This window comes from Geotrypetes seraphini, chromosome 11, assembly GCF_902459505.1.
Source record: "Geotrypetes seraphini chromosome 11, aGeoSer1.1, whole genome shotgun sequence".
Classification (NCBI taxonomy): domain Eukaryota; kingdom Metazoa; phylum Chordata; class Amphibia; order Gymnophiona; family Dermophiidae; genus Geotrypetes; species Geotrypetes seraphini.
In genome coordinates this window covers 105,453,184-105,475,083 of record NC_047094.1, presented here as the reverse complement: position 1 = coordinate 105,475,083, position 21,900 = coordinate 105,453,184, and the positions used below count along the sequence as shown (strand labels likewise).

Below are 21,900 nucleotides of genomic sequence, written 5' to 3'. Positions count from 1 at the left end.
CTACCTAGTGCTATTCTGTGGAGTATTTCCTTCCTCCCTGCTAGACATCAGCTGACAGGCATTGAGTACCTGCCTAAATGCATGTGACTGTATCCACCAATCAATAGACATGTAATTGACATGTAAAAGAGCCCCTTAACTGTTTGTCTTCTAGATTGTAAGCTCTTTCGAGCAGGGACTCTCTTCTTCTTCTTTGTGACTCTGTATAGCAGCTATAGAAATAATTAATAGTAGTAGTAGTATCACTTAATAAATCAATTGTTGTTGGTGTTTTAATCTATTAACCTTTCTTTCGTAGCACCTTTTGCAGGAGCGTATTCGGCCCCCTCAAGTTCAACTCATTTAAAAGGAGTCGGCTGCCCTCTAGGGGCACTGAGCCTCGGGCTTACCTCCCGCCCTTTAAGGCTTTTTAAAGTCGGCGAAGTATTGTCCGCGCGCCCTTTAACTGGGACGAACCATTTTCGGTTCCCGTTTAGGGGCGGACGGCTCGTTGTCGTCTCACATCCCCCGCCCTCCTGCCGCCCATAAGAACAGGGCGAGTAGCCCCGCTCTCTCGCCAAAAGCCACTCTGCTATGAGGAAGGCGCTGCCCTTACCGCGCTCCTACCCCAGGATCGTGTGCTGCGGCCATGCCTCCCCGCGCCGCGGCGGCCAGTGGCTCAGTCCCACAATGGCGGCCACCATGAAGAAGGCGGTGAGTGCGGGTGGCGGCTGTTTCTTTTCTTCCGGCTGGGATGGGAGACGGGAGGGGCGACCGGAGGCCTTCCCTCGCTCTCAGACATTATACCGGCCTGGGGAGTCTGTCGGGCCCACTCGAAGTTGCCCCACTGTCGTACTAGGGGCCTTCTGTTGAATGACAGTGGGAAAATCAGGACCGGATCCCTCTTCCGGTGACTGGAGGGGAGATGCCAGGTTACCTAGGTCCAAGCCCTACTTTTGAACGTGCTTCCCAAAGCACTATGGGATTTGTAGTGCCTGATGCCGCATATTGAGATCAGTGTAAGTCCCATAATGCACCTTAAGGGGGGGGGGGGTTCGTCAGAAATACAGGACTGGCTCCAAATCTCCCGCTTGTGACTGGGTACCTTGGCATTTCTGGGAGGAGTGCAGGTGATGGTGACAGCGATAGGTACTAACACCCCCCCAACACCCATCTGCATGAGACAAGAGCAACCTATAAAGCAGGGGTGTCAAAGTCCCTCCTCAAGGGCCGCAATCCAGTCGGGTTTTCAGGATTTCCCCAATGAATATGCATGAGATCTATGTGCATGCACTGCTTTCAATGTATATTCATTGGGGAAATCCTGAAAACCCTACTGGATTGCGGCCCTGTAGGAGGGACTTTGAGATCCCTGCTATAAAGGTATTTAATTCTTAACCCCTTGTTCAGTACTCATGCTTGTTTTAATTATTTTCACAATAGATAAGTCCCTCTTCACTTTGCTTCCTGTTTATCTTGAATAGATTGTAAGCTCTAGCAAGCAGGGACTGTCTTTTATATGTGTTGAATGTACACTATAGAAAGAAGTAGTAATAGTGCCCTGATTTTAGCCACTACTCTTTGGGCTCCTTTTATCAAGCCGCGCTAGCAGGGTTAACGCGCATGACTTTTCATCGCGCATTAATCCCTGCGCTAGCCAAAAACTACTGCCTGCTCAAGAGGAGGCGGTAGCGGCTAGCGTGTCCCTCGGTTTAGTGCGCGCTATTACGCACGTTAAACCGCTAGCATGCCTTGATAAAAGGAACCCTTTGAGTTCTGCCTCACTTGGGTCAAGCCATAGCTGTCAAGTTGTTAAAGTTTCTAGAGTGAGATTTTCTTTCTCTGGTGCACTATGCCAATTGCAGTCCCTGATTTCACCCACTGATATCAGTACTAAAGTTCCCATAATGTGCTGGGATGGGTTGATTGGAAATCCACTACTGGCCTTATATCTCCCTTCTGAAACTGGACATACTCAGCCTGAGTGGCAGGATCTCACTCTGCTGAGCTTGCAAGCAGAACTATTATCTTCTGCATGCAACAGGGCAAAATGGAGAATCTTAGATGTCAGACCAACAAATCGCCGGGATTAACTTTTGCTTCAGTCTTCTGTCATTTCCTACAGTATGAGGTTCTGATAGGCATATAATGAGCAAATTAAGATAAATCACATATACAAGAATTCAAAGTTAAAATTGAATTACAATTTTTTTTAATATGAAAGAGGGGCAAGGTAAATGCAATTTGATAATTTTGTGTTCTGCCGTAGTCCTCCAATGCTGCTAAGTCTATTATACCCTACTATTTTATGGACCCCAATTTTAAAATTAGCTTTACTGTTAAACATTTTTTATTGAAGGAACAAAGTACAACAATTATACATTATTCATTACAAATAATTACACCAATTTTGAAAATTCAAATCCATATATTCCATTAATACTATCATTCGTCCAAATATTTTATAAGACAAATCCTATTCCCCTCTTTCACCCCCCCTTTCCCTTTTACCCCTCCCCAATCCCCTTCCCCCCTGCCCCCCCCCCAGGATGGAAGGTGACTTAAACAACCAGGTTTTGGGAAACCATTAAAACAACAAAAGCTTCAGTGTAATTCATTAAGAATCAAACTTCGTGGTCTAGGTGAAAGTTTTTGAATATAGGGGTCCCAAGTTTTCAAAAAGAGACAAATTCTTCTGTAGGGATGGGACACAGCAAACGCACACATGCAGGCTGAGTCAGAGGCGTTGCTGTGGAAAGCTCTGAGCTCCTTTTATTATGCTTCTATGCTAATGACATCATAGTAACTGCCTCGATTACATGTCTATTGATTGGTGGATACAGTCACATGCATTTAGGCAGGTACTCAATGCCTGTCAGCTGATGTCCTTTCCAAATAAGGACTGCTTAATTAAGATAAGGGTTAATTTGTGACAGGTAAAGGGAGAGAGGGAATGATTCAGCCTTCTTTCACAGGGGCTTAGAAATCAGTGTGTTGAACTTGCCCTGTTTCAGAATGGTGTCCCTTCATTCTTCTAGGAGATCGACGAACCTCCCAAACCTCAAATAAAAGTACACGATGCAATTGGTTCCTCTAATGCCAAAAATTAGGAGGTTCTTTCTGCAACCAATATTGCATAATACATTTATGACCCACCATACAAGCTTTCTGAAATAAGACATCTCCCTTGACCATATACCCAACAAACAGCTGCCTTTCCAAAAAGTACACCCCTTGGAGATCCCACTACAGTATAATCCCATAATGAATCCAAATATGATAGGATGGCAGACCAGCAAGACTTAATAAAAGTACATTGCCAAAAAGCATGAGCTTTAAATGTTTTAAGATCAGGTTTAAATTTTTCCCAAAAAATTCAATGATCTTAAAGATAATGGTAGAGAGTTCCATAATTTAGGTCCCTTTATAAAACAGTGGCTTAGCAGATATAACTTTTAATCTTTGAAAACCAGCACAGAAGGACAGATTATGACATCATCAGCCTATCCCATTATGATGGCTTGCGAGTTCAGCTTTAACTATTCTCTGTGTGATTTCTTAGTGTGAAGATGAGTGATGAGGTAGAACTGGCAAACTCTCTTGTAAAGTCGAACTGTGTGTATACGTGTATGCTGTGGATTATCTGAAGTTTAAGTAATGGAAAGAATTGCAAATCGATAATTCTTCCAGAAAGGGAATATCGAATCTGTAAACTGTGTGGTTACCATTTACCGTTTCCCCATATGATTGAGTTTCGGTGTGCTTTTCTTTTTTATCCAGGCAGCAGAAGATGTCAATGTTACTTTTGAAGATCAGCAGAAGATTAATAAGTTTGCTAGGAACACAAGCAGAATAACGGAACTAAGGGAAGAAATAGAAGACAAAAAGGTAACCTGGTAGGATTTATGCTTTTATAATGAACAGGTTGATTTTTCAGAGCAGTGTTAAGGTGATTTGTTCCTTTGGTGGGGGGAATTCATCAAGTGGTGTTATGGCCTTAGCGCACAATAAATGATGATAAAAGCCCATTCCATACCTATGGGGTTTTAGCATTTAGTGCATGCTAATTCTCTTAATGTGTGTTAAGTTGAATACCCCCCTAAGCCAGAAGGTTGAGTTTGGATCTCAGTGATGTGTGAACCTTCTGGCACCGATGATGATGATCTTGTGCTGTAGATGGGAACATCTGTTTTATCAGAGTAATAGAGCGCTCAGTGAGTTCACATGACCCCCTTTTCCTGTGTGTCGGAGGGAATGTGCTACCGAGGTGGAGAGTGGCCTGCGAGGTTCACTACAGCTGGCCAGTGATCCTCAGCAGGCTGCTTTGAAGAGCAGCAGCAGCGGCGGTTCGTGCCGGTGGGCCAGAAGAGGGAGTAATACAGGCAGGCAGGGGGCCAGGGCGAGAGGGAAAGGGGGCTGCTTTGAGGGGAGGGGTGTGCTGGGGGCCAGAAAGCAATCATGCTTTGCTCTGGATGTTTGTGTGTGGGGGGAAACAGAAGGGGGCCATGGAGCAGTCAGGCATAGCACAACAGGGGGCCAGGGGGAGAGGGAAAAGGGAATGTCAGACAGACAGGGGGCCAGAGAGACAGACAGCGTCCAAGGAGAGAGAAACAAAGAAAAAAAGACAAACAGCGGCCAAGGAGAAAGAGAGAGAAAGAAATAAAAAAAGACAGACACACACATCTATTCTAGCACCCGTTAATGTAACGAGCTTAAAGACTAGTATAGAATATTACACTAGTGCAGTAGGAATGGCTAAACACCATTTGGATCCTGGGGAAGGATCAAGATTTAAGTCAAAGGGTCGTGAAATGAAACAAAAGAACATTAAAAAAAAATTCTTCCTATTTCCTGTAACGCCAGTGTGGAGATGCTATGGTAGTGCAAGATATATGCTTTCAGCTACAGCCGGGCACCCTTATTTAGTTCATAGTCCAAGTGCAAAACATATCATTCAGTCTTGTTTTACTTCATCTTAATTAGCCAGTTTGAAATCTGACCTTAGCATAGACTTCCAAACAAGCACTAGAGTTTTTTCCCCCCTCATTTGTCAGTGATAACTCATCAGAATATTTTCAGTGAGCACATATACAAAAGTACAGTGAATATGCGTAGCATGATAAAACTCATCTTCTAGTTGCAGAATTGATTAATATTTTCAAATCTCCTCCTTCTCCCACTCTTGCCTTCCAACATTTAGACACTGTGGACACTTTATTTCGTTAAATGTATTCACCACTTTTCAATCGCACTGTGGTAAACAACCATATGCATTAATAGAAATAAAACAGTAATTCAAATATAGATCCCCAAACAGATGTTATGCACCACTCCATGTGAACAGATGATCTGAGAGCTGGCCATAAGTACGCTCATTCGTAAGTCAAAAGATGACTAAAATCACATGCACTTGTAGTCTGATATAGGTATGAATTACCTTCATGTTGTATTTGACTAAAAGTAATCCATGTTGTAATTGAACATGAAAGTAATTCATACCTATACCAGACTACAAGTGCATGCGATTTTAGTCATCTTTTGACTTACGAATGAGCGTACTTATGGCCAGCTCTCAGATCATCTGTTCACATGGAGTGGTGCATAACATCTGTTTGGCTTGTGGTTTATTCATTCTTGATATATCGTTATTGTCTAGAAGATGGATCAATGCAGTGTACCAATCACAAACTTTAAAACAGAGAAAGGAACTCCAATAAAATGGCAGGAAAGAATACACATTTATACAAACAGACAAATTAAAATCAGAATATGTGTTCCTCCTAGCCTCCATCAGGTAATAAACTGGGAAAAAGAAACAAAACACATGTTAAATTGAAGGCTTTACTGAAGAGAGAGGTGTTTTTTTTGTTGTTTTTTTTTGGGGGGGGGGTTAGCAAAGTCTTAAATTTGGGGAATGTAGACTCTGAGCAGATATAGAGGGGGCGGAGGTTGTTCTGTAGTTTAGGTGCAATAAAGAAAAACTGGAGTTATCCCAGGACAAGCAGGCATGACATTCTCACATGTGGGTGACGTCATCTACGGAGCCCCGATGCGGAAGCATTTTCAAGCAAACTTGATTGAAGATTTTAAGTTTGCTCTGCTGCTCCACGCATGCGTGCCTTCCTGCTCCACTAGGGGGTGCATCCCCTCGTGGTCTCCAGTTCAAAATTTTCCGCGAGCCTAGAAGCCGTGTTTCTCAGGCTCTGCCCCAACTGCCTTCTAGCACCGCGATTTTTTCTTGTTTTTTCTCGATTAAGTCGCTGTGCGCGAATTCCTTACAACTTTACTTGATTCCTGCTTCGTTTTCGACGACCCGGAGGCTTCCGGGTCCCCGTGGCCGCGTGGCTAATCGAGTCGCGGCCACTTTCGATTTAATGTCCCGGCCTTTAACCGGCTTTAAAAAGTGCACCCGGTGCGAGCGGCTTCTTTCTCTCACAGATCCGCATCGCCGGTGCATCCTCTGTCTGGGGGCAGCTCATCCAACCGACTCCTGCCCCCAGTGCGCTAATTTCCAAAACAGGGCCCTCCGCCGAAGAAAAGCCCGCATGGCGGACCTCTTCACTCCGGACCAACCCTCCACCTCGGCCTCGAGGTCGGCCCCGGCCTTGACCTCGGCCCCTGATACCTCGGCATCGCCTCGAGACTCGACCCCGAAGTCCTCGGGACAACAGAAAGCCTCGGCCCCGGGTAAGTCCCCTCTTCCCTCTTCAGGTTCTGTAACAGCGAAGAAGCCAACCTCGGGGACAACGTCGACGCATGGCGGAAGCCCCATGCTCACAGCGACTAAGCCCTCCAAGCCTTCGGGCCGTGCCTCCACCACACGGGAATACTCTGATACGAGGTCGCCCCAGGTGGAGTGCACCGAGGCAGGGGACATGCCTTCGATGCTGTCCGTGCCCGTCTTCCAGGACCTACTCCGAGCGATGATCACGTCGGAGCTGTCCACTGCAATGGCCCAGTTTCAATCGGCCTCGACCTCGAACGTGCCAGACCAGCCTGAGCCTCGCACCGATCAACCTCGAGGAAAGGTGCGCAATCCTCGCCGCATCCCATCCTCCTCCGACTCCTCGCCGAGGCGCCCGAGACGTTCCCCCTCCGCAGACCGCCGAGGGGCAAAACGTCGGGCTAAAACGACAGAAACCTCGAACCGCCGTACCTCCAAGAAGGCCCGAGGTTCACCAACTCTACGAGGCCGTTCTCCCACACCTCGTACGGGACCACTAAGGGTGGCTGAGTTATCACTCTCCAACCCGCGCATCCTCCGAACTCCCCCTCGGACGTATTCTCCGAGGGAATCCGGATCGAGGTCACCGATCCGATATCGATCGGTACCCCTAACTCCGGCATCGTCTCCGAGGGGCCCCTCGAGACGCCGAAGATCGACAACCCCGGAACACTCTCACAGTGCTTCCCCAGTCTCGGAGCAGGGATCGGAACATGAACCTCGATACTCGAGGGAAGCCTCCCTATCCTTCTCCACCCGACGAAGGTCTCGTTCCCCGACCCCGCACGGGGCCCCGGGGACATCCCGTCCATCCTTCACTCGCTTCGTCCAAGACATGGGCCACGCATTGGACTTAGACCTCCAGTCCGACTCCAGATACTCTAAGGAATACCTGGCGGAGCTGGATATGCCATCACTGCCCAGAGAGTCCCTCCGCTTACCACCTAACCCGGTACTCCAACAGGCCTTCTTCAGGAACCCAGAGACCCCCTACATGGTCACGGCCGTACACTCCAAAATGGAGGCCAAGTACCGCACAGTACCTTACCCGGGATTCGAGCAACCACAGCTCTCCCACCAATCGCTGCTAGTAGAATCCTCCTTGAAAAAGGCTCACCCGTCCCGGGTCTCAGCAGCGGTCCCCCCAAGCCGAGAAGGCCGAACCCTGGACAAGTTCGGCAGGAGACTATACCAAAACGCAATGATGGCCTCTAGGGTGCAAAGCTACACTTTCACCTTCACATCCTACCTCAAACACCTCATTGGACTACTGAGAGCCTTTGAGACTGACCTACCGGCCTCCCGGCAAGGAACGTTCGGCCTGCTTTTAGAGTCCCTCTCCAACCTGCGCCTTCATCTATTCCACGCGGCCTACGATGGCTTCGAACTCTCCTACAGAGAAGCAGCCTTCGCTATCGCCATGCGCCGACTAGCTTGGCTGCGCCTGGTCGACATGGACCCCAACTTACAGGACCGGTTGGCTAACCTCCCCTGCGTGGGAAAGGAATTGTTCGATGACACTATCGAGGCGGCTACAAAACGCCTCTCCGAACACGAACGCTCGTTTGCCTCCCTTGTCCGGCAAAAGCCCAAACCGCCAGCGGCCAGGCCGTATAGGGCCCCTCCGCGCCGCTACCCACAAAAGTCCACCCCTGCTTTCTCGCGGCCCCCACCCAGGCGTCCGCAAGCCCACCACAGGACCATGCCCAAGTCCCAACCGCCTGCGACCACCAAACCATCCCCGTCCTTTTGACGGGGCATGCGGAAGGGGGCGGGCCCCCTCCGCCATAGTCCCAGGCCTCCTTCCCATCGGGGGTCGACTCAAAGCCTTTTACCCTCACTGGGAACAAGTCACGTCGGACGCATGGGTCCTTGGCGTGATCTCATCAGGGTACTCTCTCAACTTTCGGGCCATTCCCCCGGACAACCCCCCAAGGAATTGCCCTCCCAACCGGACTCAGCTATCCCTACTCCTCTCCGAAGCTCGAGACCTGCTTCGCCTGAGAGCAGTGGAGAAGGTTCCCCCCGACCAACGGGGGAAGGGCTTCTACTCCCGTTACTTCCTGGTACCGAAAAAAACGGGAGACCTACGCCCAATACTAGACTTGAGACGCCTCAACAAATTCCTGGTACGGGAAAAGTTTTGGATGCTCTCACTACCGACACTCTACCCCCTGATCGACGAGGGCGACTGGCTCTGCTCCCTCGATCTCAAGGAGGCGTACACGCATGTCCCAGTGCACCCCGCTCACCGCAAGTTCTTGCGTTTCCAGGTAGGGGACTGGCACCTACAATACCGAGTTCTCCCCTTCGGACTAGCATCATCACCTCGGGTCTTCACCAAGTGCCTCGTGGTGGTAGCAGCAACCTTACGTTCCCAGGGCCTCCAGGTATTCCCCTACCTGGACGACTGGCTAATCAAAGCCCCGTCCAGGGAAGGGGCTATCTCAGCGACCCAACAGACTATTACCTACCTACAAAGTCTGGGGTTCGAGATAAACTTCCCAAAATCTCAACTACGCCCCTCGCAGTCCCTACAATTCATCGGGGCCACGCTGGACACGGTTCGCCTCCGTTCCTTCCTCCCCCCTCCGCGCCGGGAGGCGTTAGTAAGTCTGAGCCGAAGGATCTCCCTGCTGACCTCGGTATCAGCTCGACAGATGATGACCCTCCTGGGCCACATGGCCTCCACCGTCCATGTCACACCCTTCGCCCGCCTCCATCTGAGAATCCCTCAATGGACCCTGGCGTCTCAATGGCGTCAAGACCGGGACCCGATCGACCGCTCCGTGACAGTGACTCCTTCATTGCAACGATCGCTCCGCTGGTGGGGCGACTCTTCAAATCTTTCCAAAGGTTTGCTCTTCCTCACCCCACCCCACAGCAAGGTACTCACCACGGACTCGTTGGAGTACGCTTGGGGAGCCCATCTGGACGGCCTACGCACCCAAGGAATGTGGTCAGCACAAGACCGTCGCTGCCACATCAACGTGCTAGAACTTCGGGCCATCTATCTCGCAGCTGTAACCTTCCAACATCTGCTCCACGACCGAGTGGTTCTCATCCGAACCGACAACCAGGTAGCGATGTACTACGTAAACAAACAAGGGGGGACAGGGTCTTGGCCCCTCTGTCGGGAAGCCCTGCGCCTCTGGAAATGGGCAATCTCCAACAACACCTTCCTCCGAGCGGTGTACATACAAGGAGAACAAAACTGCCTGGTGGACAGACTCAGCCGCCTCCTCCAGCCACACGAGTGGTCACTACACTCTCAGACCCTACGAGGGGTGTTCGAACAGTGGGGGACACCTCAAATAGACCTGTTCGCGTCCCCTCACAACCACAAGCTGCCTCTCTTCTGCTCCCGGATATACTCCCCGGACCGACTCGAGGCCGACGCCTTCCTCCTCGACTGGGAGGGAAGGTTCCTGTACGCGTTCCCGCCGTTTCCTCTAATACTGCGGACGCTTGTCCACCTGAAAACAGTACAAGCCACCCTGATCCTGATTGCCCCTCGCTGGCCTCGCCAGCCTTGGTTTTCTCTTCTACTTCAACTCAGTGTCAGAGATCCACTGCCTCTGCCTCTGTTTCCCTCTCTACTGTCACAGGGTCAGGGTTCACTGTTACATCCCAATCTTCAATCTCTTCATCTGAATGCTTGGTTTCTCTCCCCCTGACTGCTCTCCCCGTGTCTCAATCAGTCAAGGAGATATTGGAGGCCTCTAGAAAAACCTCGACGAGAACCTGCTACTCCCAAAAGTGGACCAGATTCTCAACCTGGTGCTCCTCCCACAGCCAGGACCCGGTGTCGGCCCCCGTCCCCCTGGTCCTTGACTATCTACTTCAACTATCTCACTCCGGCCTAAAGACCAACTCCATTCGAGTACACCTCAGTGCGATTGTGGCCTTTCATCAGTCCCTGGAAGGGAAAGCCCTCTCGCTCCATCCCTTAGTCACTCGCTTCATGAAGGGTCTGCTGAATGTCCACCCCCCTCTCAAACCTCCCCCGGTGGTTTGGGACCTTAACGTGGTTCTGGCTCAACTAATGAAACCCCCATTTGAGCCACTAGACAAATGCCATCCAAAATTCCTCACTTGGAAGGTAATTTTCTTACTCGCGCTCACGTCCGCATGGCGGATTAGTGAGCTACAAGCGCTGGTAGCGGATCCACCCTTCACGGTATTCCATCACGACAAGGTGGTACTCCGCACCCATCCAAAGTTCCTACCTAAAGTAGTGTCTGATTTCCATCTCAATCAGTCCATCGTCCTACCCGTGTTTTTTCCCAAGCCCCACTCTCACCCCGGAGAAGTGGCGCTCCACACTCTTGACTGCAAAAGAGCGTTGGCCTTTTACCTCCAACGCACTCAGCCACACCGGAAAGTCCCACAACTGTTTCTTTCCTTCGACCCAAACCGGTTAGGCCACCCAGTCTCCAAACGCACCTTGTCCAACTGGTTGGCCGATTGCATCTCCTTTTGCTACGCTCAGGCTGGTCTCGCGCTGCATGGTCGAGTAACGGGACACAAAGTCCGAGCGATGGCAGCCTCCGTAGCGTTCCTCAGGTCCACACCTATCGAGGAAATCTGCAAGGCTGCCACGTGGTCCTCGGTTCATACCTTCACCTCCCACTACTGTCTGGACTCCCTGTCCAGAAGCGATGGCCGGTTCGGCCAATCGGTATTGCGAAATCTATTTGCTTAAATTGCCAACTTCCCTCCATCCCTCTTCAGTAAGCTTGGAGGTCACCCACATGTGAGAATATCATGCCTGCTTGTCCTGGGATAAAGCACAGTTACTTACCGTAACAGGTGTTATCCAGGGACAGCAGGCATATATTCTCACAACCCGCCCACCTCCCCAAGGTTGGCTTCTTGGCTAGTTAAGTGAACTGGAGACCACGAGGGGATGCACCCCCTAGTGGAGCAGGAAGGCACGCATGCGTGGAGCAGCAGAGCAAACTTAAAATCTTCAATCAAGTTTGCTTGAAAATGCTTCCGCATCGGGGCTCCGTAGATGACGTCACCCACATGTGAGAATATATGCCTGCTGTCCCTGGATAACACCTGTTACGGTAAGCAGATATAGAGGGGGCGGAGGTTGTTCTGTAGTTTAGGTGCAATAAAGAAAAACTGGAGTTTCTGGTAGTCATAGTGAGCCTGTTTTGGTCCAGGGTTGTACATAAGTAGTCCCAATCCTTGGAGTTCATCTCTCACTCATGACGCAACAGAAAAGGCTTTCCCAAAGCTGGCAGGAGGTGAACATCTTGTGGCATAATGATTTGGCATGATAGGTCTATAAGCTATATTTAAACCCTGAGACTACCATTACTTTACACTGTATTTGTTTGTTTGTTTATTTCATTTATATTTCACCTATCAAAGTTATCTAAGCGGTTTACAATCAGGTACTCAAGCATTTTCTGTCCCAGTGGACTCACAATCTATCTTAACGTACCTGGGACAATGGAGGTCACAAGGAGCAGCATGGGATTTGAACCCACAACCTCAGAGTGCTGAGGCTGTAGCTCTAACCAGTAGGCCACTCCCTCCTCCATAGTTTTACGTAATAACAGTTACTATTGATTGTAACTTCTTATGTAATAACAATTACCACAGATTGTAACCCACCTTGAACTCTCCTCAGTGAGGATTTGGCGGTATATAAGACCAATAAAACAATATAATATAAAATAATATAAGACCAATAAGATAACATATTGTCTGGTGGTGTTTCATACTTCAAATTGTACTGCACAATGCCAGCCACTCTTTCCTCCATTTGTTAAATACCAGACATGCTGAGCCTGGATTTTCAGGAAGTTTTATGTGGACAATATTTGTGGGCATCAGTGTTTCAAAATACAAATGTTCAAGCAAACTTAAGCTTTAAAGAGTGTGTAGGAAATAAGCAAAAACATTCCAAAAATGATGAAAGATATTATTAGGAGTTCATCTCAGACGTGCTGCAAAAGCCTGATACATCTTTGCATATACAGTTCTCTAGTGCTAAAGATTTCCATTATGTGTTATTTCATAAATCAGCCTTTTCAAGAGTCGTTCACTGCCTGACTGACCTAAATAACATGAAGTGCATCAATTGTTCAGGATTTCTGGTGCATGCTGAGAAAAATGAAACTGTCTTGACTATTAAGCTAAAAATCATTGGGTGTTTTCTTTTCTTAAGCATAATGTTGTGTGAAAAAAAATGCAGGTCAAACTGTTCTCACCTTTTAGTGTCTCTGGCCAGGGGTTAATACATGTCACTGCTTTGTCATTTTACAGAAACAGCTTCAAAATCTGGAAGATGCATGCGATGACATCATGATGCTAGATGACGACGCTCCCAAAATACCCTATCAGATTGGAGACGTTTTTATTTGCCATTCCCAGACAGAGACACTGGAGATGTTGGAGGCTGCAAAGGTATGCAGCCGTTTTCCATTTCAAGCTCATTGCAGAATGATGTAATCTTCAGTCCCTAGAGCAGTGGTTCGCGATCCAGTCCTCAAGAGAACACCCAGCCAATCAGGTTTTCAGGGTATTCATGAGAGAGATTTGCATGCACTATCTCCATTATAAACAGCTTTGCTCTACAATTGTAGTTAAAGGCGGTATAATAGTCCTCAATAAATAAATAAATAAACAAATGTCCAAAGTGCGACTTAAAGAACGGAGATAATAAATCTCTCTTATTAGATCTTCCTGCGTGTTCAATATAATCTGTATCTGTTAACAAATAGAACAAGCTCCGATCCCGTCTAGGGAGGAGCGCGGCCAAATCGGCAGAAGCCGGAGCGATAGGATGGGAGGGGGGAGGGAGAAGGGAGGGGCCAATCAACGGAGGAAGCGGGGGGGGGGGGTTAGGGGATAGGGGTGAGCGGAAGGGAGGTCGCCCTTTCGTACGGCGATCCCGAGAGAGATGTGGCTTCCCTTCCTCCCACCCCTTGACTGCGGTCTTTTCCCTTACATGTGCCAGCGCCTCCTGCTCCAGCGGTAAACTTTTCTCTCCTTTGTCCTCTCTCCGACGGCTGCACACCGGAGTGTCTGGGACCAGTGTCGGTTTCCCCACAGGGACGCTCATGCAGCTGCCGGAGGTGAGTCCAGGCGGAGAGGGGGTTGGGCCGCTCTACATGCGGCCAGGGGACGTTGCCAGCCTGGAGCGCCGGTCGGGGGCAGTCTTTGCCGAGAGCCACTGGCCCCAATGTGGACCACGGCAAAGGGGGGGAGTCGCCGGCCCGGATCGCCTTGCGCATGCAGTCCATGCCACGGCCCGCTGCCGGGGGGGGGGGGGGGGAACGCAGCCATTGATGTTGGTAGCGGCGGCCTGGTTTGGGCCGCACCGCGCGCGGCCACTTGAGGAGCTGGAATCCTCGTCCGCTGCTGCCGGCTTTGTGTGTCCGCTCATGTGGCCGGACTGCGGGGTCTGTCTGGGCCTCTGGCTGCCGCGGGGGTTCGGGAGCTGCGGCCGCGTGGCTCGGCTCTCCGGCGCTGCTGGTTCTTCTGTGGGAGGGGCTTGGGCTGTCGCTGGGGATCGGGTGCTGCTGCCTCATGGCCGGCGGACGGGGGGTGGTTTTCCACCGCACCCGGTTTTGTGGTCGCCAGGGGGGCTGCGGGTGTGCACCCGTGTGGCCATCCGGGGGGGGGGGCGGCCCGCCACGCCCCAGCTGTTTGTCCGCCATCCTAGTCGCGGCGTGCCTTCGCTTCCGCTCCACTTCTTGCAGTTTGCCCTGCCGCCTGCCTCTGCAGGTCGAGAGGGGAAAGAACAGTGGAGGTTGTGTCTGGAGGCCAGCCCTGGACCCTCGTTCCACTCGTTGGGGGGGCCGCTGCTCGCTCGGGGAGGTTACCATCCCTCCCCCACATGGCCCGGCGGGACTGTGGCCACTTGGGGGGCTGTGGAGGGCCCTGGTCCTCCCTGTGAATCCAGCGTGGAGCTCCTATGGCTCTGCTGAGGCCAACAGAGAAAGAGCTGACCCCCCACGTGGCCCCTCTCTGCTTGAGCCTGGCTGTGGAGTTCTCCTTGGGTGGAAATTTTCATGCTGGTGAGCTTCCTTCCTAGTAGATACCATTTAAATGCTATTGATTTCTATGCTATTAGGCAATGATATGCTGTTTAAGGCTATTCTATGCTATTTATGGCTATTATATGCTATTTAATGCTATTATTTGCTATTTAAAGGCTCATATGCTATTTACTTAAATGCTATGCTATTATATGCAATTTACTTAAATGATATGCTATCAGGCAATGATATGCTATCAGGCAATGATATGCTATTTAAGGCTATTCTATGCTATTTAAGGCTCTTATATGCTATTGCTTTAGACCTTACGCCTTTAATTGTATTCCTTTTACTGGTCCAACTTCTTCAATTGTATTTCTCTTCCTGGAAATGTCCAGTTATCTTTCTGATGTAATCCGCTTAGAACTGAAAGGTACAGGCGGAATATAAGCCTGTAATGTAATGTAATGTATCATATGCTATTCAAAGTCTATTATCTGCTATTAGCTGCCATTAGATGCTCTTCAGATCCCATCATATGCGATACCTACAACTTAGCAGCAATCCACTCTTTCTCCAGCTGGAGTTTCTGATGGCTTGAGTCCTATATTGCATTTTATGCGTGATCCCAGAGGGTGGGCTTACTAATACTAGGGCCTGTCTCGGGTTCCAATCCACGTATGCCAGTACTGCCAGTCTTTATTCTTGTAGTACTTATTATAGCCATGCCTGCTCAACGTAAGCCACGATCAAAACCAGCAGTGCAGAAAAAGCCCACGGCTAAGTGTCAAAGAAAGACGAGGACCACACGCGCCATAACAACAGCGGTGGCTTCTACGGCAGCTTCTACGGCCTCAACAGCGGCACCGGTTTCTATGGCCGCACAGCCTCAACAAGAACTGGCCGACTTATTGGCTGAGTTCCAGAGGCATATAGAGCAACACAGGTTTCAACCAATGCACCTACAACTCCTAGAAGGGCGGTCGACGTTCGTCCCAGGTGAGCCACCACAAGCTGCTCCCACACCGACACACCCACTTCCAGCACCTGAGATTGCTACCGCTACACTACGGGACGCTCTCTCATCACATAATATGCCCTCACCTCTCACGGGGAGACCATGCCCTCTGCTAGTGGGCGAGCGGGGACCACGTTACACTAGCATGAGGTATACAGGAGGCACTGTCGCTCTTTGAACAGTCTAGGGCTCAACCTCCTTCTGAAACAAGTAACACATGGCCCCTAGTCCAACCAGACCCCCTGGTTAGCAGAGGAAAGGATGATATCACATGTGGGGTAACCACGCTCGCTTCAGGAGTCGTATTATCAATCTCTCTTCAACAAGACTCTTCGTATCCATGGTATCAATTTTCTCCTCCATTCATGTATGATTTCCTCCTTAGCCAGTGAGCAGGAGTAAGACGTAGACCTTACAGCTTCCAGCCCTCATATTAGGCTTCCTCTAGGTTTCTCCTTTACCATGGCAGGGCCCTTATGACGGGGAGATGCTACGGACAAGGGATGTGTTGACCTCACTTCATGCATACTTCATGTATTAACTGTTTTCGTTCCTCTCTTACTCTCTTTATCAGCGACACGGCCAAGATATCATCATTTCCCATCTTGCTTCGACCTTATTACTTGAGTATGATTGCCTCCTTAGCAAGTTGTCAGTGCTGAACGGGACGGAAGATGTAGGCCTTGAGTCCTCATCCTTGAAGTTTCTCCTTGACCATACCAGACCCTTATACGGGGGATGATGTGGGCGCACCTCTTGTATTAATTGTGTTCTTGCCTCACTCACTCTTCATGACCTACACGGCCAGGCTTTCATTTACTGACCACCTTGCTGACGACCTTATTACCAGAGACCTTAGCCTGGCGACCAGCTAACATCACTCACAAGCATCAAGGAGATAAGAACGTGAAGAATCCCTTACTCGGAAGGAGAGTCACCATCTGGGAGGTGAGATCGAACGCCACGTAAGCAGCTCAACACATAGCGCGTGTCTTTAATTGGGAAGCGACATAAGGGTTATTATCGGGGTTTACACCGGATTTAAGGATACAGACCGATACAGAATGGAGTTATATCACAGCCGGTACAGTACGATTCGGAGGGAAGAGGCCTTGGGTTGTCAGGGTCTACATTCGGGACATTTTTGCATGAGGTAAAACTTCATAGTTTATGGATCTTTCCTTTGGCTAAGCCTCGATGGTAATGTTGTGACTTGTAGCTGCAGAGACATTTGGTCAAGAGGCTGTTTTGTTGCTTTTGTGAGTGTGATGGACATGCCGCGGGCCTCAAAATAGTACCTGAGGGGCCGTATGTGGCCCCCGGGCCACAAGTTTGAGACCACTGCTCAAGATCTTGCTCACCTTAGAGTGGTAGCAAACTCAGTGATCTACATTCGGTTATTCGGGCAAAACCAGGGATCTACATTCCGTTTATATATCAGTGTTCGGGAAGGATGCTGCCTCGATTTTGTGTCGACAGGACCGCATGGAATGCTGAAGGCCCTTCATACTTACGTTTTACATTACGGAGTTTACCTTAGGGTTTACAACACTTCAAGAAATGCTGAATGACCTTCACAATTAGGGTTTACATTTCCTCAAGTCCCTGATGGCTTGCGACATTATGTCCCAGTATTTACTGGTCCCATATTCCTGTATTATTGGGTTGACGGGATAATGAGGGTTATAGGTACAGGGTTATAGGTACATGAGTACAAGGCACCTTGGGTATGGGTTCAACAGTCCATTATGCTCTTCGATACATTGCCTGCGGAGGTTCCTCAGTACACTGCTGGGGATATGCTCATCAGTACGTTGGATATGTTCATCAGAATGCTTGGTTTGGGGAAGTTCATCACTATGTGCTTATCAGTATATTATGCTATTTCGTACATTACTTGCGGAAGTTCCATATGTTTCATCAGAATGCTTATCAGTGCAGTGGCTTGGGGAAGTACAGCTGTATATGCTTATCATTGCTTTGGATGCTCATCAGTACTCTAATCATTACACTGGGCTGGTGAAGTTCAACAGGATATGCTCATCCGTCCACCCCAGCGACCACTGTACAGTTGGGCAATAAAAGGTAGATCCGATTCTTTATCCTCAGCCTGCAGGCTTCCCCACGCTACCTTATTGTTTATCCTCAGCAGCAGGCTTCCCCACACGACCTTATGTGCTCCGATTGTTTGTCCTCAGCCAGCAGGCTTCCCCACGCTACCTTACCTGGTCACATCTTATACAGTTTATACCCAGTTAGTAGGCAAAGCTGCAAGCTCTCACACAGCCGTGGAGATAACTCGCAACAGATCGATTGTTTATCCTGAGCCAACAGGCTTCCCCACAGTACCTTATTATAGTCCCATATATACCCTGCTTAGATCTCACACAGCCGTGGAGATTACTTGCAAGAAACGCAATAAGTACTGGGCAAAATTTATGCCCGCCTGCACTAGGACAGCTGTCTGCGTCAGTACCGCCTGGATGGGGTACACTGCTCCGACATTGCTGGATATATTCACCAGTTCACTACAGGATGTTGTCATTGAGGCTATGTGAACGTGCGGGGCCACAGCCATGACACTTGGGGGGGAACCCGCGATTAGCGAGGTTTCGCTATCACGGGTAGTGGCAGGTAAGCACAGCATATGGATAGAAGGCATACATCTTTACTGTGGTTGAGACATGGGGCACGTCGCCTTGCTTGGACGGCAGGGAGACCAGGCCATGATCTTCACAGCTACGTACCGCTGATGAGGGGACACCTCCTTGAACGGGAAGGGTCTGGTGAGCCGGGGTTGCTTGTACGGCACCCCACATTGTGCGGGGATAGAGAGGCATATGCTGTGCGCCTGATCATCGGTTGGTTATATGTTGCCTGGTGATGTACCTTGTGTGTTATGCCATTGTCAGAAGTGCAGTTACAGTGTACAGGTCATCACCGTTCATGCTTTATTATTATGTTCAGTTGATAACAGTTGGATGTAATTGTGCTGTTAAGGCTGCGGCCAAATAAATTCCACATGAGTCGATAAATGCCTGAGTGTCATCATTGTTCCACGTTGAGTGCACGATTTGAGCTTGCTAAAAAGAATACAAAGCAGAGCAGTCATATAGGAGGAATTCAGTAAATGGCATCCAAAGTTAGGCGCTGGGATGATCAGCACTTAGCTAGTATTCTGCAAAGGATGCTCTATTCGAAACGACCTTTAAAGAGTAGTTTACCGTATATACTCAAATGTAAATTGAGATTTTGGGGCCAAAACAATGGCCCCAAAATGGGGGTCTCAGTTTATATTCGAGTCTACACTTGAGTACTTATCTAACTAAAGAAAAATCAAAAATTAAACTTATCAGGGGTCTGGCTGTGAGGAACAGAGTCATGGGTCCTGGGCAGGCTCAAAATGCGAGGCAGGCAGCTGATTTCTCCCTGTGGCAGCTGTGGTGGTCATGCTGTTTACTGACCGCCAGCAGAACGGAGGAGTGAGGAGTCGGTGGTGCATCTGGATTGGGATGAGCCCTGCCTTTGGTCCTGGTCCTGCTAAACCGGCTGGCAACAAAGAAGCCAGATGCCACAGGTTCCTTCCTTCTTCTCAAGTTACTATAAGCTCTGCCGGTCTCAAACCTGCCCCTCAAAATCAGGAAGTAGGGGGGGGGTGGGATCAAGACCTGCAGAGCCTATAGTGACTTGGCAAGAGGAAAGGCCCCTATGGCGTCTGGTTTCTTCATTGCCAGCCTTTCGAGACCATGTGCGCTGTTCAGTGGAGGTCCATCCTGGTCTCGCGCCAGCTAGCAGCCTGACAATTTCAGCATTTGGGAGCTGAGCAGTATCCTTCAAGGTTCAGCTACACACCTGAGCTGAAGCAGGCTGAGGCACCTTTACAGCACAGCTAGGCATAGCGAGTACAGACTGTTACAGTCTTATGGTGAAAATTGGAGAGATGGAAACTTGTAATCCCACAGTAGTATGTAAAATAAGGAAGTGGAATGGCCATCTGTAACTTCACACTTAACTCCATAGCTGCATGCCAACTTCTGGAGGATTTCCCTATGTGTCTTTATAAAAAGGGAGGGAGGTGTAGCCTGGTGGTTAGAGTGCTGGGCTAAACATTGGGGGGAGGGGGGTGGCTGGCGGGCTCAAATCCCACCACCACTCCTTGTGATCTTGGACAAGCCACTTAACCCTTCATTGTTTCAGGTATAAAAATTAGATTGTGAACCCCAGGGACAGGGAAATAAACCAATGTACCACCTTGAGCTACCATTGAATAAGTGTGAGCAAAATCTAACTAGGAGGCATTTTCTGTCTTTCTAGGCAAAATATATCCTCTTATCTAAACTGGAATCTTTTTCTGCTTTCTTCTAGAAAAATTTACGAGAAAAAGTTGAAGCATTAGAGTCCAGAGTGGGATCTATCAGCCAAGTGTTATCAGATCTCAAAATCCAGCTTTATGCAAAGTTTGGGAATAACATTAATCTTGAAGCAGACGAGAGCTAAATATATTTTTAAAACATTTTTTAAAATCATTATTTGCTAATTATACTTGACACACAGCCATTGTTACAGCTCTCTATCAAACAATAATGTTAATACAAATGCACTGTTTTACTCATTTCAAGAGTTCTGTGCTGTACCTATTTTAAGGTGAACATGTTTCTTTTTCTTTTTTTAATACACCTTAACAGTTATTTATTACAAAAGTATCATTGCTCTAGGGAGTGGTACAGTATGCTTATTGTTTGAAAAATTGTAAGAAAATGGTCAAAAAGCTTATAAACTTATTACATTGTGGATGCTTCAAAGTCTAATGCACTTTGAAATGACATGAAATTAAAATGTGGGCTTTATGATTTTGATGACAAAGATTTAATTAAAAGCTGTTTTCTTGAAAGCTCAATATGCATTTCTTTTTTTTCTCTGAAACATTGAAAGTTGGCATAGACCAGTGTCTAACTTATATTTTAAATCTAATGTTTGCGATGTGCAGTGTTTCTGCAGTTAGTATAAAAAAAACAGTGCCTAGTTCAAATAAACATATTATTAAATATACTTCTCCCTCCGGATTCGCAGGGGATAGGGGCAGAGCCGGACCGCGAATAGTGAAATACTGCGAATATCTTCTGGTCCGGCTTTGAACCACCCCCGCCTCCCTCCTGCCTTCCCCTCGGCATCCCGGCCTTACCTGGTGGTCTAGCGGGCTTTCGGGGCAGGAGCAATCTTCCTATGCTCCTGCCCCGTGCAGATTGCCAATAGGAAATAGCTGCCGTGAGTTCCCGTAGTCTCTTGAGACTGACAGGAACTCCCCACAGCCATTTCCTATTGGCAATCTACACGGGGCAGGAGTGTAGGAAGATCGCTCCTGCCCTGAAAGCCTGCTAGACCACCAGGTAAGGCCGGGACGCCAGGGGAAAGGCTAAACTGTGGGGGTTTTTTTTCTTTTTTTCTCCCTCCCCAAAAAATTGCGAATGTGAAATCGCGATTGCCGAAACCGCGAATGGGGAGGGGGAAGTGTAAAACCATAAAAAATATAAAAGAAAAAGATAAGTGAAATGTGTTGAATGTGCTCAGTACCCCACACACTGGACATTAAGGCAAAAGATGGAGAGGAAAACCATCATGGCTGCATTCTGTTCCCCTTATTAATTTACTTAATATAAATATCTGGAAAAAAATCAATTATTGATGTCATAAAGTTAGATAATGACTTCAATAACTAATAAACATTAAGGGCCTGTTTTACAAAGCCACGGCGACAGCCCCGAAGCCCTTTAAATCTCTATGGGCTTCGGGGCCGTTACCGTGCTGCAGCCGCTAGTGTGGCATTGAAAAAGAGGCCCTAAAGGTAAGTGATAAACATGTATCTGATCGTTGGTGTGGTATTGAAATTCTTGTTTATGGAGTTATTCATAACTCAGTTACTGAAGGTAAATCGACACAAATCAGTCGCCAAAGATGAGAAACCACACAACTTGATCGCCAGATATTGAACGGTATGTGTCCCAAACACCACAGTGTCACATGTACAAAACTCCAAATAAATCCAATTCCATGAAGTTGTCCCCAAAACAGGTGTCACAATGTATAAAAAGCATATTCCAACTCTGCTCACTCCTCTGCAGGCCACCTGTGTTACTGGCACCGCTTTTCTCTTTTCAGTTAATTTGTTCATATTTCTA

At 48.5% G+C, this 21,900-nt stretch overlaps 1 protein-coding gene across 2 annotated transcripts; it reads left to right on the top strand.

The window, feature by feature from the left end:
* Positions 1-476: 476 nt before the first annotated feature.
* PFDN4 (prefoldin subunit 4) lies at positions 477-20,621 on the top strand. Of its 2 annotated transcripts, none has more exons than XM_033962511.1 (4): positions 477-693; positions 3,760-3,867; positions 12,989-13,129; positions 20,090-20,621. In XM_033962511.1, exons 1-4 carry the CDS (start codon positions 574-576, stop codon positions 20,219-20,221), a joined length of 501 nt encoding a protein of 166 aa, XP_033818402.1. In that variant the 5' UTR covers positions 477-573; the 3' UTR covers positions 20,222-20,621. The 2 variants fall into 2 exon arrangements, with proteins under 2 accessions (XP_033818402.1, XP_033818403.1); XM_033962512.1 differs by lacking the exon at positions 477-693 and adding an exon at positions 850-998.
* The last annotated feature ends 1,279 nt before the right edge of the window (positions 20,622-21,900 follow it).

What these genes read in the sequence shown, in the direction of transcription:
- PFDN4 (XM_033962511.1), top strand. Translation starts at nt 574, where the DNA reads ATGAGGAAGGCGCTGCCCTTACCGCGCTCCTACCCCAGGATCGTGTGC. An exon ending in CGGCCACCATGAAGAAGGCG is followed by an intron (nt 694 to 3,759) that starts GTGAGTGCGGGT and finishes TTTTTTATCCAG; the next exon opens with GCAGCAGAAGATGTCAATGT. An exon ending in AAGAAATAGAAGACAAAAAG is followed by an intron (nt 3,868 to 12,988) that starts GTAACCTGGTAG and finishes GTCATTTTACAG; the next exon opens with AAACAGCTTCAAAATCTGGA.